The 18,130-nt window shown below is 51.7% G+C and overlaps 1 protein-coding gene across 6 annotated transcripts in view; it reads left to right on the top strand.

Moving 5' to 3' along the window:
- The window catches only part of LOC139049464 (protein O-linked-mannose beta-1,2-N-acetylglucosaminyltransferase 1-like), a 533,721-nt gene that overhangs the window by 491,061 nt on the left and 24,530 nt on the right, over nucleotides 1–18,130 (top strand). For 5 of the 6 annotated variants that reach the window (XM_070524938.1, XM_070524940.1, XM_070524941.1 and 2 more), the window contains one exon: nucleotides 8,502–8,827. In XM_070524938.1, coding sequence (XP_070381039.1) covers nucleotides 8,693–8,827 — 135 coding nt within the window. In that variant the 5' untranslated portion in view covers nucleotides 8,502–8,692. Of the gene's footprint in view, nucleotides 1–6,528; nucleotides 6,548–8,501; nucleotides 8,828–18,130 lie in introns of those variants that run through there. The other variant, XM_070524942.1, reaches the window with a different exon arrangement.

Raw genomic sequence — 18,130 nt, 5'->3', positions numbered from 1 at the left:
CGTTGTTTGTATTTATTTCTCCCTTTCCTCTACTATTCGCCCATTTCTTCGACGATGGCTTCAGTGTATGTTGCAACACACACACACACACATCCCGCCACATCGCTCGCTTCCTCCCCGGATAATACGACGATGGTGGGAACGCTACCACTACTACAACTATTACTGCCGCCGCTGCTGCCCAACTCGTTATCGCCTCCGGGCAGTCATTGCTCGCTGGACCCACGGTCCGTCTCTCTCCCACCCGGTGACGGGATCCAGAATTCGCCCCCCCCCCCTCCTCCCCCCTTCTCCCCCGCGTCGACCACCCGTGCGCCAGGCTGCTTCGTCGCAGCCGTCTTCTCCCCGAGGTAGCTGCAGCTTCTTTCTGCGCCGAGGAGGCAGGCATGTTCGTTCGGCGTCGCCGGCCGTAACGCGATAAGCGCCCGCGCGCGTGCTAGCTCGCTCGCCAGCGGCAGCGTGTGTGGCGCGAGAGCAGTGAAAGCGTGAGCGCTGTGTGTGTGCGTGCAGCTCCCAGATTCCCGGCTCCTTTGTGTTGCCGGCGTCGGCAGCAAACCGTCGTCGGCCCGTACAACTGCGCCGCGGCTTCCGAGCATCTCTGGCTTCCCCCAATTCGCTCGGCGCCGTTTTCTTTTTCTTCCTTTCTTTCTTTATTTTTTTTTTCGCGCGTTTTGCTCGGAGGCGTTGGAGAAAGAAAGGATTCCCCCTGTTTCCGCGTCTCTCAACCTCGGCTGCTGCGGCGCCTTCAAAGGAACTGTTTGGCGACTTCGGGAGCGTTGGCCCTGCCGCGCCGTTGCGAGTTCGTTGTAGTAGAGGAAACTCTGGACCGTGCGATCGTTTGGCTGTATACGTAGGAATGACGAGTAGCACTAGCACACGGATTTTTAACGCGATAGCGTTAAGAGGAAGCTTTAGCTCGGGCCCCAACTCCGACGCGGCCCATTCAAGTACGTGTAAAACGCAAAAACGTTTTTCTGAGATAATCCCCGCACCGATTTGAAATTTGTTGCATTTGAGAGACAAAGTTAAGTTCTAGTGACTGTTGGAAGCAGAATTTCCATTGAGGGTCTGAATTTTGTTAAGAGGATCTTTTTTTTTAAATTTCGATGGTCTGAAAAAGAATAGAAGCACGAAGCTTACAAATTAATAGCTCTGCACCAAAAAGTAGATATCGCGGTTCTGTAAGCAGCATCCACTAGATCATTGAAAGCCGACAAATTTCATACGTCATTTTATATATTACGCGAATTTGTTACGTTGTGTACAAGGGGTCTTCAAAAGCTGTATTTACATATTACACAATTTTTTTAGATTCATGCGTAACATCGTAACACATGAGATTCATGTGTAATTTTGTCCGCTTTAGATGTACTGTGATATGCAATTCACAGAACTGTGATATAAGTTTTCATTGCTGAGTTAGAGTTGTAAACTTCATAGTTTCGTTTTCTAAAATTTGCCATTTTTGTCAACCTTCAGTGAAAATGCGAAACCAACAATCTCTAGTTTTAAGTTTTTCTTTTAAATGTAACCAACCTGGTCAAGTTTGGTGTAGTGGCTACCGAAAAAAAAAACGAATTCTGCTTTTACATGTTAAACGTCGCTTCGGCAATAAAATAATTTCTAAACAAATCCCGAACCGCGCATACCCAACCACTTCTCTGCAACCAAAGTTGCTCATGCTTTCTCTTTCATTCTTTACAAAGTTATTCCTCAGAATTTTGAGAACGGCAGCCCACAAACAAATGTAATTTAACAAGAAAAGAAAACCGACAGCGCATGTCCTTTATGTTAGCTCTTCTGAGAGTGAAATATTAAGAGTGCGATACATTAATAGGAGATCGACCCACGCAAGAGGCCGCGTTTCTACCAGGAAGCTCGCCTTCGTGCATAGCGTTCGCAGCCAGCGTTTTCCGGTAAGCGTTACGGTTACATCAGCTGCAGTTTCCGGGAAGCACGAAAAGCAGTAAGGGCCGGGTCTTTGAACGCAATCGCGTTCCACTCTTGTAGGCGAAGTTGGAGCGTCCTTCAAATTTTTTGTCTAATGTTGAATTCCAATGGCGGAGTCGGAGCAGCCGACGGACTCTGCGAGCGAGCACTCGACTCTGGCGCAGAGCAACCCCTCCAGATCCGCGAGTGGAACACAACCTGCGCCGCCGGAGCAAGGCGGAAACGGAAGGTCTATCACCGAGTTACCCAGGATGCCTTGCGTGTTGTCATTTCCTTCCGCTGTTTGCTCCCAGCACCGCCGCACCGGTCACTTGTCTCTTCAGCGCCGTTCACCTGTTGTTTATTTAAAAGTGCGGAATGGATATCTCGCCAAGCGTGCAGCAGCTTTTGCTTCCTCGCGAGTCGTGACCGGTGGCGCCTCCCAGCAGAAAAACGCAGTAAAGGAAATACGTCAGGCAGAGTTCCGGTCCACTCCGCCGATTTTGGCGGAGCAGCTCTTTCTGCTCCACGGAGTGATTCCCGCTCTGAATCCCTTCCGACTTTCTCACTGGAACACCTTACTCCCGCCCTCACTCTGCCATTGGAACAAACTTGCTCCGAAACGAGCAGAAAAAAAATGGCTGTGGCTTAGGTAAGGTTAAGCCCAGGATGCGAAGCATACTAGCCTTTATTTTAATTGTTGAACCACTGTTTAGCCTGGTGAACTGCTGTTGCTTGGCTATATTTGGTTCGGCTAGACGAAGAAACAACTCATGCATTACTGCTTCGCCTTCAAGAGTGGAACGCGACAGCGTTCCCGTCGACCCGCCAAGGGGTGTAAGACAATGGGCTACAGGGCAGCGACTACGCGCCCCGCATTGGACGCGGTGAGCGTCGAGCAAAGCAGCGTTCGGCGCGGCAACGAAATGTGCGCCTGAGCAAGAGACGCACGCCTTAGAAACAGCTCGTTTCTAAGGCAACACCGCATTCACTAGAGGCGCTTTTGTACCGCTTTGAAGCATCGTACTCGTGGCTCAGTGGTAGCGTCTCCGTCCCACACTCCGCAGACCCTGGTTCGATTCCCACCCAGCCCGTCTTGCAAGAGTTGAGCCAAAGCCACTTCTCCTCTGTCGTGACGTCACGGTGTCACGTGGTTTCATGGCAACACCGCCGCGCCTAAGGAGCTGGGTTGAGCTCTCGTAATATGCTTCGCATAAAACTTGCTCCGACTCCGCCATTGGAATTCAACATAATATTCGTGCTTTGGGTGCTCATCCGTGTCTTGTGGCTTTATTTGTTACTCTTTTATCGTTGTAAAGTTTCGAGCAATCTCCTTTTTTCTTCACCTAAACGCAAGAGAGCAGTAACTGTCGGCGCGCATCAAACATCATTGCGAATTGTCGACTAGAAAGAACCGTCCTAACGTATGCGCTAAATATACATCGCATACTGTACAATGCCTTGAGCGACGACGCGTACTTAATTGGTCCAAGCCCACGCCAGCATTGAGCCAGACTTCGCCCGATATCGGATGAAACTGGCAGGAATATTGGTCCTACGTTGGAATTCCGCAAACAACGCTGCAGTGGAACACCATTGGGCCGACGCTGACTATCCCGCTTGCGCAGTCATGACGTTGGCAGTGCCAATGAACCATTTTGAATGGATACCTACTTTTCAGTTATTGTACGTTTTCGCGCGTATCCAAAGTATTGGCATGCAGCCAAATACAGTGGAAAATTCGCCCTTGGCGGTGCCATTATATGCTTTTTCCGGACTTTTCATTGGCTTTGCCATACAATACGACCTAGCGGTTTTATGTACGCATAAAAGTGCATCTTGCCTTGACCTTTGCCTCTAGCCAACAAGCAAGTATATCCACTAAGGAAAAGAAACTGTTGTGAGCAATAAGTTTAATGTACATACATATATGTGTGTGACCATTTACGCACACGCATGGTCTCGTGCACTATATAGCGCCGCCTGTGCGTCGCACGCGGAGAAAGAACACGTCTCAAAGGAGGTACTCTATACTGTGTACGTTGCGTGCTGCGGTGTGTTTTGCGTATGTTGGGTGCCCGGATGTGTACTGTGCGGATGATTTCCTGTTCTCGACATTCCCATCTAGAGCAGCATGATTTGTATGCTGCCAGGCAAACCTCCCGACGATTCATCAAATAGATAGATAGATAGATAGATAGATAGATAGATAGATAGATCTATCTCCCCGCCCTCCCCGCCCGCCTCCCCGCCCGCCCCGCCCGCCCACGCGTGCATACGTGCACGTCTCTCTGGTTCGAAGACGTGCGGCGAAAATTTCGCAACCCCACGCAGGCCAGCGTCCGGGGCACTCAGGTCGACCACTGATGAAGGCAAAAGCGCGTGGAGAAGAGAGAGAGAGAGAGAGCTGTTCCGAACCGCGCTCCTTTTTCTTGCTACTCGAGTGATGAGAAATGAGAAAGAGAGAGAGAAGGAGAGAGAGAAAACGAATATGCGGCATAGACGCCGGTGTTTTCGCTTAAACACCGTAATGCTCAAACGGAGTCCCACATCGATGAGAAACGGAAGCAATGTTCACCTTCATTTCCGCTCACGGAAAATACACTTGTACTAGAAAGCAACACTGAAATGTTGTTTGCATAAAAGAACTTGAGTAGTGTGAGACGTCACGACAAAGTCACCATGGCCTTCGCGACGCTGAAAGGTGGTGACGTTGTGGGAGGCAGGACGCTCGTGACGTTTTGAAGCTCGTTCCGCGGCTTGCTCGTCCGTCTGCCACGCCATATCGGACGCCGCGCGCCTGCGCGAACTCGCCGCCCAGCCTCAAAGGAAGCCAGCCAGACGCTTTTCGCGTTAACGTCCCTGCCTTCTCTTTCTTTTCTTCTTTTCTCCCCCCCCCCCCCGCCCCCTCTGCTTTTGATAAGCTCCCAGATAAGCTAGCGACACGCAGCCAGCTTCGCTGCAGAACGACGCGGAAGCCAAGTTGACAGCCGAGTCCACAGCGCGCGCTCCGATTAATCGGCTCTGTAGCGGCAGCCAGTGTTCCACATTTCGCTGTTGGCGTGAACGTTCTGCGCGTGCGCGCGCACTGGTGTCCCCTCTGAGCGGTTATAACCTAACCTAACCTAACCTAACCTTAGGTGTATCCCAAGTTATAGGATACACCTGTCTGGGCGAAGTGGAGCTGTAAACGCACAGCTAAACCTCTCTATCATGGGAACTATATATCCGGTGAGTTGCCCTTCATTCCTGCGAGTGTAATTAATTGTTCATGATTTCATTGCGGCGCGGAGCGTATTGAGAAGATCGAACGCGACTCCCGCATTGGCGAGGGCGCGCTGGCGATGTGTTCCGCAGGTCCTCGGTGCTTTATTATTGTTGTTGTTTTTTTCAGAAATCTTCCGCTATCGTGTATGTAGAGAGAAATCACTTCGCCTCCCCCCCCCCCCCCGCTCCCTCACCCTACCCAACTTCACAATGGCGTACAAACCCACGTTCCATCCTGTCTGTGCACCTACGATCAAAAGTATATGGACAAAGGGCTGCGCGAACAATGAAAGAAAAAAAATGATAGAAAGAGCGAATCTCTTATAATTAACCGAGATGCTTGCTGTTCCAAGTTTTAATTGCAACCTTTAGTTTCAAGTTGAGTGCTAGGGCATCGTAAAACTTCGATTTTTTTTTTTTTGCTCAGATCACCCCCTTCCTACCCCCTACCCCCTGATCCGCATACCTTTGGTCATGGGTGTGTTTGCAGTCGGCGCCCGGGTTGGCTCTTTCAGCCTTCAGAAAAGCGCCCAAATACTTTCTCCTGTGTAAGCGGTAGCTGCCGCCGTTGAGAAGAGGAAGGACGCCGTGAATAGTAGCGGTGTCTTTCACTGTGCACTGCGGGGTCTCGCGGTCATTTCCACTGAGAAAGAAAGAAAGAAAGAAAGAAAGAAAGAAAGAAAGAAAGAAAGAAAGAAAGAAAGACGGGGAAGCCCGCTTGCGTTTTTGAAGGAGCGCAACCCTGCGGGCACGCCGCCGTCCGGCTTCTGAGAGCGAGTCCGCGCGCACGGGGGTGGGCAGCTCGCAGGCACGCTTTTTTACCTGCCCGGTGGCGCGTTCTGTTTGGACGCCGGGGCGCCGGTAGACCACCGAACTGCCCTCTCCCGCCCACCCCCTTCTCCCGCCCACTCCTCTATGCCATTCTCACTTACATTTCTTTCTTCTTTGCTATGCCCTCTCCCTCTGCCCGCGGCAGTTTGCCTCCCGACCGGCGAAGGCCGTTCAAGGGTAGCCGAGTTCTTCCTTGCTGTTCGGCCGGGGAAGCGCGGTTTCGTCCGCGGGCGCCAGTCGTGTCCTTGGTAGTAGCAGCAGCGGTAGTTGTGGTACGTCGCGCGCGTGTACGCGAAGCCGTCGTTTCGTAGGAGTCCGCTGTTCGGGAGCGGGCGATGCGTCCAAGCACGGTGGATGACCGGTCATTACGGGATCCGTTCGAAGCGGATCGTCGCGAGAGGGACCCCTTGGAATACGTGCTCTGCTGTGAAGCCCCCCGCGTGAGCTTGGCTCCACTTCGCCCCGTGTTCGCCCCGAACCCCCTCCAACTGTGAGAGCAAGGCCCGAGCGGAGATTTGCGGTAAGAGGATCGATGCATCCGAAGGGAGTGGGCTGTTCTCCTTTCTTCTTAAATTGTTTGGAGTGAAAGCTCTGACACGTTTCGATTGTGTGACATATCCGCGAAAATCAGCAGTTGTCGAACAGGAAATGTCTGTCGCTGAAGTTGACGTTTCATCGAGAGGAGTTGTGCATGTTCCCTGGCGAAGGCTAGACACCTTCTTGTTCGAACACCATACGTCCTAGAATTGTATGTTGGACTGGTGTTTTCTAATTTTCTTTTTTTGTTGTTGTTGAACAGCTTGGCTACCTAACGTTAGCTGGGACATGCGGTACATGTCCCGTTATTCGTCATTGGTTTGCTTGTGCGCTTTATTCGCTTCAGTTTGTAGATGAGGGGACGCTAACGGCCCAACCCCCTTGCGCAAGCAAGCCTCTTGAACCCCGGTGAGACCCAAGCAGAGCTTGAGTTCTTGCCTGTGCGCAGTCTGATTGCGCCCTCTGTAACCTTCCCGCGACTGGAGCAGCCGACTGCAACTAAATCCTTGCCTACGGCCTCGGGTGCTGTGTTCAAATAAGCGAAACAAGACGCATACGCAACAGACAAAGAAGGTTCAGTGGACGATTGCTGGAGTAACAGCTGAACCTTGCTCGTTTCGGGTATAAAGTTCATTTATTTGTCCAGCAACCTTCGCGTGTGCGTCTTGTCCTTTATGGGTATTTGTCTTGCGAATTTTCGTCATAATTGACCTTTTATTGCTCGTTATTATGTAGTTTATATTGTGCAAATATTTTGTTAACGCTTGGTAATTGTGTATGGTTATTGTTTGACATTTGTTACTCAGTTTAGGCAGTATTTCTAGTCATTGACCGCGCTGATTAGTCATTTACGATATCCATCCGAATATGCACGTATGACTTTTTTCACAAGCTGTAAAAAGGTTTTGATTGATTGATTGATTGATTGATTGATTGATTGATTGATTGATTGATTGATTGATTGATTGACCCTCCGCGGTGATTCAGTGGCTGAGCACGAGGTCTCAGGTTTGTTTACCGGCCGCATTTCGAGGGGGATGAAATGCGAGAACGCTCGTTTACTTAAACTTATAGGTGCACGTTAAACAACTCCAGACGCACAAAATTAATCCTGATCCCTCTAGTACACGATGTCTCTCGTAGCGCGGCCCAGTGCTGCTTTTGTGCTCATGTGCCATCTCACCCAGCACTGAAGTAATAATTGTTTCCACAAGAGCCGTCGTTCTCCACCGCAAGTCTCCTCGGTTTGATTGATCGGCCATATGCCAAACCGCACGGCACTTATAGCCGCAATTTGTTGCAAGTGCTCCGTCGTTTTCTCTAGCAGGGCTCCGGTGTACAGATTGACTGATCACGTACCTTTGAGGCCTTAATTTGTCAACTGTGCCCTGCCGTTTTCTCTGGCAGTGCTCCGGTTAGTTAATAATAATAATAATAATAATAATAATAATAATAATAATAATAATAATAATAATAATAATAATAATACTTTATTGACACAGGAATTCCGCCAACACTAATACATAATAGGCCTGCCAAAGCCGCATTGGGCTTGAAGGGCAGAGCCGACAGACAGCGTTTAACACGATGTAATATCGCGGATAACGCAAGATATGCAGAAACATTGTTAACAGGCACGGAGTTGAGTGATTTATTGATTGACCGATCGTGTACCAACTCGCCCAGCACTTGCGCCTTAATGCGTTACAAGTGGTCCGTCGTTTTCGCTCGCAGGGTTTCGGTGTATGGATTGACTGATCATGTACCATGCATTGAGACTATTATACCAACCAGTGCCCTGTCGTTCTCTCTGGCAGGGTTCCGGTTAGCCGAAATTGGCTAACCGATCGACTGATTACGTGACACCATTTCGTCGGGCACCTTATACGCCTTGTAAGTCGCTACAAGTGCCGCGTCTCTCTCTCTCCCACACGCAGGGTGACGACGGCGCCTCGTGACTCGCCCCTCGGATGGCGCGCGTGGCCCCGAGGGTGGTAGCCGCAGCACCAGCAGCAGCACGGCCGCCGAGCGGAGGGTGCCGGCGCCGCCCCGCCGGGCCGCGGGTCGCCGCCGCCGCGACTGCTGCGGCCTGAGCGGCGGCCGAGCCTCGTCCGCCAGCCGCGCCGCCATGGCCGTGGCCCAGACCTCCTCGGCGGCCGGCCCGGGCCCCGGCGGCACGGGGCTCGCCGGGGCCACGCTGCTGCGAGCCGGCCTCTACGTGCGGCACGTGCGGCACAGGCGGTTCCTCGCCAGGACCTGCCAGGTGAGTGCGCCGTCGTGCAAGCTACACGGAACGAGTTCTGCCGTCGGTCGTGCATCGCTCCGCGCATTTCGTGGTCGAGTGGTTTGGACCGACAGCTCCGAGTGAGAAAGGCGTGAGGGTTCGACACCTTGCCTCAGTAGCTTTCTATACTTCCGTCTCACAAGTCGTTTGCAGCGCTGCCGAAAGCACGGGGTGTACAAAGGGAACATGCTTGCGCATCGGAATATAGTTCCGGACGTAACTGTCTGACCAATGGCGGGATTGGAGAGTTCTGTTTTAGAGCGCAGCTCTTTGGCGCCCGTTCCTGCGTTTCGCGTCGCCGTCGAGCCACGCCGTCGTCCCTCGCCGTAACCAGCTCCGTAGCCGGAGCCAGCGCGCCGCTCTAGCTGCGCGCGCTCCTGCCATCTCTCGCGCACTGCGCGAGCCTTGCTCTCTTCGCTCCTCCTCGAATGCCACCCATGTGCGGCGGCAGTCAGAGCGGTGGCTCGGTGGTGCCTGATCTCGATTATGTGCTGCTGCCCAAGCCGAAGCGCATAGCCGCCACCGTTCGCCACAGCGTGTACCCCTTCCCCCCTCCCCCCCCCCGCTTCCTCCGTGGCGGCGACCGCACGCGGTGTGTTCTCCGGTTGCCGAAGCGCCGGCTCGATATCATCGGATCACGGTGCGCGCTTCCCAAGCCCAAACGCAAAGCCACCTTCAGTCGACTCGCTATCAGCGTCAGCGGCGTCAGTCAGTATGACCAATATTCTAGGGGCCATAGTCAGTATCTGCGTCTTGTCTTGCCGGACATGCACGAAATCACTATGCTACAAAAGGCGTCTTGCACAACATGAACCGTTCTGTACCATTTAATTACTTGCCTCACGACAGCTTCGGTTCACGTATATGTTCCAACATGTGCGCTACATCTGAGTATTTTCCCCCTGTTCTCATGCTGAAATATTTTATCAAATACAGAAAGCTTCGACTTAAAGGACCATGAAACGATTTTGACGGTTTTGTGCAAGACTACTGAGTTGCTAGGGTAGGTCCTTTTGGTCATTAAGCGATGCATTCAAGCGCTTCGCGTTATATAAGCGTATAATTTATTATAAGGATTAGAAATGTTTATCGCTACATTAGCAGCGGCGACGCTTTCCCGAGTTTTCAGCCGTCCCTTCCCAATTGACGTGGTTAGTCCAATTAACGTCAGTTGCGCGAGATATCCGATTGGCTACCCGTATCGGGTCATCGATAATAGTTCCAACTATATGGTGAACAAATGTTGTTCTTTATAGTTGGAATGTCGGTTAATTTGTTTCTACAAAATAGTAAGTAACAGAAGGAGAATACACAACGACATTCTATCGCTACACTCAAGCACTTCCGGCACACAGCAAGTGTCGTATGCTTGTGTTACGACGTTCTCTGTGTTGACGCGAGCTGCCAGGTCAGTGTTCGGCTCAAGCTTTATTTTCCCGAGCACCATGGTTCGCCCTTGCTGCCTTTGCGGGCAGCAAATCTAGCGATCAGCGCCGTGTCAAGCTGCGACACCGTTAAAAACGTGTCCTTCTGCAAGGCAACATGCGAGCGGAGTGGCTGCAGCGCATCGGACTGTCGGTATCCGATCGGCGTCAGCATCTACGTTTGCGGCTGTCACTTCACGCCGCGGGATCGCTGCCACAATAGAGAGTATTAGCGCGTCTAGTAAACGCAAGCGCAAGTGAAACGTGAACGGCCTGCACGGTGCAAGCCACCTGGGGAGGTATTCTGTAGGAGTCCATCCAGTGGACTGTCCATTTCGACCACTTCTGATTGGCTGGAGCCGCTCGTCTCCTCCTCGCTCGTACAGCTGTACCCATTCAGCAGCGGCTGCAATGGACAGTCCACTAGGTGGACTCTTACAGAATACTCCCCCGCCCCCCACCCCAGCTGGTACAGAGCTAAACCAGACAAACCGAGAGCTAACATAGCATTAACCAAGTGTATTCTACTTTGCTGCTAGTGTAAATTTCCGGCAGGAGCGTAATCGCGAACACGTTGCTTCTGTAAATGTTTTACACTTGCTTACTGCAGTAGTAGCTCTGTGTTTGGCTGGTTAAGCTCTGCGCCACCAGGTGGCTGCACCGTGCAGGCTGCTTAGGCCGATCACGCTTACGCTGAAGCGCCTTCACCACTACGGTAATACTATGGTTCGAGGGGCTCGCCTGCGATTACCGGAATACCGGACACGCTGGGCGCGCTGCGACAGAACTCTCGCGACTCGCGCTGCTTGGATAGCTGTCGCGGAGGATCGACGTCCAGGCGGCTAGCGGAGAGGTTGGAGCGGGTTCGGGCGCTGGCTCCAAGACAACCGGAAGTGAAGTCGACACGACGTCGCACCGCGACGCACAGCCAGTGAAGGCGGAGCGTGGCCGCGATCACTCGGCTAACGAGTAGAGGAGAAAATGCACGGTTATGGAGGAGGGTATACCTTGTAATCGTCCGTAACTTTCTTAGCATGAGACGCTTCACTTAAATTGCGGCGATAATGTTTCACTGTAGCTGAGTAGAGTAGGGTAGCTGTAACGCGTAGAGTAGGTACAGCTACAGTAAAACATTATCGCCGCAATTTAAGTGAAGCGTCTCATATTAAGTTTGTCCAAACCGTGTCGGGCACCCTCTAATGCCCGTTCGGAAACACGCGCATGCCTCGTGTCGTCATTCGAGAACAGCCGGCAACGTCACCTGCAGGCATATGTCATGCCAGGAGAGCATTTCAAAAGGAGAGCCTGCAATTTTTACTACATCTTTCCCTCTGTAAACGTATCTTTTTTTTTTACCCCTGCGCAAGCACTTGGACCTTAGGGTTGTTCCTGGGCGCGTGAAATAACAATTGATTGATTATTATTATTATTATTTGGCAGCGCAAGTAGCGGGGAAATCACCCACGAACGGGCTGCCACATTGCGAGTTATGTAGCGCTCCGCCTACGCCTATAGGTACGGAGCATACCGAGTTACACTTGTGTGCTGCAGGCGCACGCCGCTGTGTGCCTGCACGGAGCTCCAGCTCGAGTCAAGCACGCACGCAATCTCTCGTCGGAATTCGGCAAACCGGGGCTGGAATCCGCCGTCGCGTGGCGCTCTATATATCAGTGGCCGCTGCAACGAACACGAAAGATAACCAAACCGCGGCAAATAAAGAAAAAAGAAAGCTGAGTGGAAAGTTCACCCTCAGATTATGAGAGAGAGGGAGGGAGGGAGGGAGGGAGGGGAGAGAGTCGACAGGAAATTGGGTGAAATGAAACAAGCGTGAGCTTGACAGACCAAAAAAAAAGGAAGAAGCAGAGGAAGAAGAAGGGGAGGAAAGTTATGTGATAAGATCATCCTCTATCCGTTGTATGCGTTGTTAGATATGGAGCTGTTTCCTGCGATTACTTCGAGTTCCCCAGACCACATCGGATGGCAGCACAGCTAATTGAGGAATGCAGAAGCAGGAAAGTGCATTCCAGAGAAGCGGCCGAGCAAACAAGTTTAAGGCAACAAGTGCGCCGCCGGGATTAGCAGGTGGGCCTCCGACAATGGAGCATGAGCAGCCCTCCCCTTCTCCTCGTTCGAAGTGCATTGCCAGTCTGCGAGGCAAGACCGCAGAAAGCCGCGACACGGGCGCCTACCATTGGCTGAAAGTGGCGTCATCGGAGCGGACTCTCCTATTGGTCAAACATGACGTGACTTACAGTGCGCGAAGGGTTTATAAGAAGCCTTCCAGAGAGACCTGAGGATTCTGGGACATTCCCTGATTCCCTTATTCACCTCTCTCGAACTTCTTGCCGCGGGCCGCAGCGTCCGAGTTGCTGCCGGCCCGTAATGTCTGTACGACTGTTACATGTCGCTCACCTCTCTGTACATAATGTAGAATAAATCCCTCCCAAGTTGGGTTTTTCATCCCGACGTCCCGTACTCCAACCCCTACAGCGTCCCGGCTCGTTTACCCTGCAGTGATTGAATGCGCTGAGGCGCGTGTGTTCAGCACGCACGCGTGGCTTGCAAAAGAATGGCTAAATGTCAAAACGCGTATGAAACGACCACAGCGAGCACGAGGAAACACTAACTTCACGCGTACGCGCCCGCGTCCTTCACCCGTTCCTTCCTTCCTGATACCCCCGTGACCTTTTCGAGGTTAATTTTCATCTGCGCTCGGGTCATTTTTCCCTTCGTATTTATTTTGCTCCCTGCAAATTGCGCAGGTTTGGTAGTTCCGTCTTTCGTATTCTTGTACACTGTGTTAAAGTTCATCATATTTTACGGAATAGTGGGAGTGGCCGCCATCTTGATGCTATTAACGCTGATATTTTGCTAGACGCAAAAGTAGCCCGCGAATGCCTCGAGCGGCCAGTCGCGCGGCAATTTTGCGTGTATTCGCGGGCTTCTCTCGAAAAACTTAAAAGATTGTCACGCCGTATACTAGCTCGAAAAACTAATATTTTTGTTCCCATCTTCTTGACAGTGCACCAACGAAGCTTTACTTTGATTGATTGATTGATTGATTGATTGATTGATTGATTGATTGATTGATTGATACACGGCGCGGTGGCTCAGTGGCTTGGACGTTTCTTGCTAAGCTCCAACTGGTGGGTCAGAGTGACTGCCGCGACGGCTACAGTCCAATGAAGGCGCAATGCAAAAAGCTCGTGTGCCGGGAACGCTGGCGGTCAAAAATTAATGCAGAGCCCACCACTGCGATGTCTCTAATACAGAGAGCCCTTCGTTGCTTTGTGGAAGCTACACCAGATAACGTATTCATTCAAAACTCTGCTTGTGTTAATCTCGCGGTAAGAAGTTGGTTGCTACAAGCGAAAAATAAAAAAATTACCGACGATTACGTTACTTCCTAATGCGAAATTTGAGCGCAGCAAATAAGCTGTTTCACCTTTTCGATAGATTGAGGCAAGGAAATCGAGCAACACATGTATGCGCTATCACAGAATTTTTTTTTATTTTTCACACGTATTCCTTTAACAAAGACTCCACTAACAGTTCTTGACAGTCATGAAGGAAGCTTTGTGGTCGGAGAAATAGACTGATATATGTTCGACTTGGTACACCAATGCTTGATTCTCAAAGACGAGATCTATACAAGTGCCTCGCGAGGTTGTCACAGCCGTGGGACGCGTTACGATGGCTCTCTGATTGCCACCGCACAGGGCGAACGGCAGCGGCAATTTCGGCTCGGGCGGTGCACATATACAGATCCGCCGCCACCGATCTGGCTCTCTGATTGCCACCGCACAGGGGTTGCATTGGAGGAGAAGCGAAGAAAGGAATTAAGTTCGAGCCGGCGCTTTGACAACCGGAGACTCGCAGGAAGAGGGGGGAGGGGGGCGGCGTGTACACCCAGCGGCAAACGATGGGGGCAGAAGCGCGCGCAGCAAGCGGACAACACGATAAAGGGAGGAGAGAAGAGATAGCAGCGACTGACTGATGCCGCTGACGCCGATAGTGAGTCAACCCCAGCTGCGGAGTTGGTTTCAGGGACAACGCCGCCGATGCCGACACAAACAATATGATACCCTCGCTTCCGCAGCGCTAAGAACCAGGTCTAGCCGTGGGAAGGTGGTCACGTATTCGTCGACGTGCCGGGGCCTACGTGAAATAACCGGCGCGTCGGCAACTGAAGAGCACCCTATCCGCCACACAAGAAAAGGGGGGGGGGACCCTTTCCTCCTCTTTCTGCATGGCGGCGACGGTGTTCTATGCAGTCACGTTATCTTGACTCTCTAGCGGCGTCAGCGGCATCCAGCGGTATCAGTCGGTCGCTGCTAGCGCTGGGGGGATGAAAGGGGGGCGGAGCTGGTTACGAGGCCGACGACAACGCCGACGACGACGCGAAACCCAGGAACGGACGCCAAAGAGCTGCGCTCTAAAAGTCAGAGTTCAATTTTTTTTCTAATTTCACGCCGAAAACCCCAGCGCACTGTACGTCAGTGTGACGTCACAGATTCCAAAGCTGCTTCTTTATTTGCTTGGGTCCTTGTGACTCGGTAAATGTTCTCGAAACTTGCGAAGTTCAGTTTCTGGCTCATTTAAAGTGCATTTTAGTAAGTTTTTATCGATGAAAAGAATAGTTAGACCCAAACAGACGCCATCAACATCCATGACATCACGGCTAGATGATGCGGGAACTTCTCAGGAAGTGTCGCCACCCATCTGTTGTTCTTGCATCCTTCATCTTTTGGCTCACTAAACTTATTAATTGGCTTTAGAATAGTAAGTTGTTGGGCTAGTTGGTTGTCAGCCAGCCAGTCAGCCAGCCAGCCAGCCAGCCAGTCAGTCAGTCAGTCAGTCAGTCAGTCAGTCAGTCAGTCAGTCAGTCAGTCAGTGCATATAATGGATAAGGAATTTACGTTCCTCGCCCTTGGCTGAAGTTTCTACGCCCCGTCCTCTGTATCCCTCCCCCCGAAGGTTTTTTTTTGAATGACTTCTGTCCGGCCACTTGCACGTGCCGTAGTTACTATCACCTACGCTATAGCTGTCATTATTTATGTAGTGATGCATGCCCCGTTGTTCGGCGAACTATATATATATATATATATATATATATAAGGATTGATTCTGAGCACGGTGTAAGAATAATATTCTTACGGTGTAAGTCATAATAATAATATAAGCATAATATATGTACACCGTGATTCTGAGCGTTATAGCACGCACCGGCGCGCCGCCGCGGTGCGATCTCGAAGGCCACGCGAAAGCAGGGAAACTTCGGGCGCACGCCGCCAGATGGCACAGCGTGCACCAGATGGAAGGACGAGAGAGGAGCGCGGCTGCAGTATACGCGGCTGATAAGTTGTAAAGGACGTGGCATGACACGTGACGTGTTTTCAGCGGTGACATTGGTCGCTGCATGATTGCTTGGATGCTGATCGCAGGGATGCGGTGTCGTGAAATGACTTCTGCCGTAACTCTTCCTTTTTTTGGTATTGTAGAGGGATAGTTTACTACCACGGCGCAAATATTTTTTTTTTGTCCTTCGACTCAGTAAGTCGTATCAGTCAATGTACATGAATTTGCAGGGCGCCCTTGAAAGCGCTTAATCCATTATTCCGCTTGGACGAAAAAAACGGAAAGTCACCGGAGTGGCCGGTCTGCAGTGCTGTTTTCTTCTGGAATCAGGGGTACTATCCATGGCTGGGTCACGTTCTCGCTACATGTGTTTGTCGCTTCCCATATTTTTTCATATTCCAGCGAATTTCACTCTTGTATAGGAAGGGCCTTTAGAAAAAAATTTTTTTTCTAAAACTTCGACGCCCCGGGGAAATTGAAGCGAGGCGCCTGCGGACGAGTAATGAAAAACCCAATTAATTAGTGGACTAATTAGGGCGTCGAGGTTTCGTCTTTTTTTTTTTTAAAAGACCGTCACGGCTGCGACAGAGGTGTAAGTAACCAATGTCAGGGCGACGCGTCATCCCCAGGCGTATTTTCTTTATATCATTATTTCTTCCTTGTGTCTAACAAAGAGAGAGAGAAAGAAAGAGCACGCTTAAAGATTGTGTACACATGAGATCTCCCTGCGAGCGAGGAAGACGAGGAAGCAGTACGAAATGGGAGTAACACGACACCTTGTTTTCGAGCCCGACGCTTTTTTATGCGAAGCATATTACGAGGGCTCAACCCAGCTCCTCAGGCGCGGCGGTGACCATGAAATCACGTGACACCGTGACGTCACGACAGAGGAGAACCGGCGCTCCAACTCCCGCCGTCGCTCGCGGCGTCGCGCCCCGCATCGGACGCGGTGCGCGTCGAGCAACGCAGCGTTCGGCGCGACAACGAAATGTGCGCCTGAGCAAGCGCCGCACGCCTGAGCCGACGCCGACGACACCGGCTTTTCTGCGACACGAGCTCCTTAACGCTGTCGCGTTAAAATAAAGGCTAGTATGCTTCGCATCCTGGGCTTAACCTTAGCTAAGCCACAGCCATTTTTTTTCTCTCCAGTCTTGGTTAGATGCGCGCTCGAGGAGGGCGCGGGAAAAGAGGTCGTGGGCGAAAGTGCGCGTGTTTCGCAAAGTAAAAAAAAAGGGGGAGGGGGAGGGGACGCTGAGGCCTCCCCAGTCCTCCCGGAAGAACCGCGAAACCCGAGGCGGTCGTGTGCGGTTACGTGGCCCGCCCTCCCACCTCCAACTGCAGCATGTCGCGACCGCTATGCGGTGGGGTTGTCGGCGGGGCGCGACGCGCTGTTTGGTTCCGTAGTCCCGTGTTGGTACAGGCCCTCTCCTTCCTCTTCCCTCGCCTATGCCTTTCTCGTTTCGTGTCGCGTTTCGCCTGCTCGCCCCCTATTTACCTACGTGCGTCCCTTCCTCCTCCCCCTTCCCCTCCCTCGAGTTGAGCCCGTCCGTCTCGGACCCGAGTGTCGCTTTTTTATGCGAAGCATACTAGCCGCACCACCACGCTCTTCCTTGCTGCGCCGCGCGCGGCCGCGTAGCTACCATATGACGTCATAACAGCTGCAAAAGCGGAGACTCAACTCGTGCGCTCGCTTGCGGCCGCGTAGCTGCATAGCCGGGTCTCAGCTCGTGCGCTCGCCTGCATGAGTTGTTTCTTCGTCTAGCCGAACCAAATATAGCCAAGCAACAGCAGTTCACCGGGCTAAACAGTGGTTCAACAACTGAAATAAAGGCTAGTATGCTTCGCATCCTGGGCTTAACCTTAGCTAAGCCACAGATTTTTTTTCCTCTTGTCTCGAAAACGGTGTTTTATTTTGCGAACTCTCTCTCTCTGCGTTTGCTGGTCGTGGCTACGGCTGTCTTGCCGAGCGGCCACGTGACGAACGTGCTCTCGCCTGCGTCACGTGGCGAGAGCACGTGCTCCAGTTTCCGTTAAGGTCCACGCGTGTACTCAGGATTGGAACGGGCCAACTAAACGGTCAACCTTGCCACTGTATGTTGCGCGTCGCGCCTCCCTCGGCATAAGCGCATATCCTCGCCGTTCTCCCTTTCATTCTTAAATCCCCTCGACAAGCGTATAGGCTTCGGCCTCGTGATACCGCTGCTGCTTCTATTTCGCCATAGCTCGTGAACGGTGTATAGTGAGTGAACATAAAAATATATCAAACGGAGAAACAAATAAAGATAACGCGTCACGGGAGGTAAGCGATGATAATATCTTTCGTTTTCTTTTCCCCCACGGAAAACGAAATTTTAACTCCTTGCTTCTTGCTCATTAACTCGACATTGGATATGGCATTTGGCATTAATGTCGTGACGTGTGAGGCACCTGGATAACATAAACATTGCATTACATTACACGCCGCATAGGATGACGGGGAATACAAGCGTGCGTATCGCGT

The sequence above is a fragment of the Dermacentor albipictus genome, chromosome 9 (assembly GCF_038994185.2).
Source record: "Dermacentor albipictus isolate Rhodes 1998 colony chromosome 9, USDA_Dalb.pri_finalv2, whole genome shotgun sequence".
NCBI classification, from domain to species: domain Eukaryota; kingdom Metazoa; phylum Arthropoda; class Arachnida; order Ixodida; family Ixodidae; genus Dermacentor; species Dermacentor albipictus.
The sequence above is the reverse complement of the archived record's forward strand: the minus strand, read 5'-3'. Positions and strand labels throughout refer to the sequence as shown.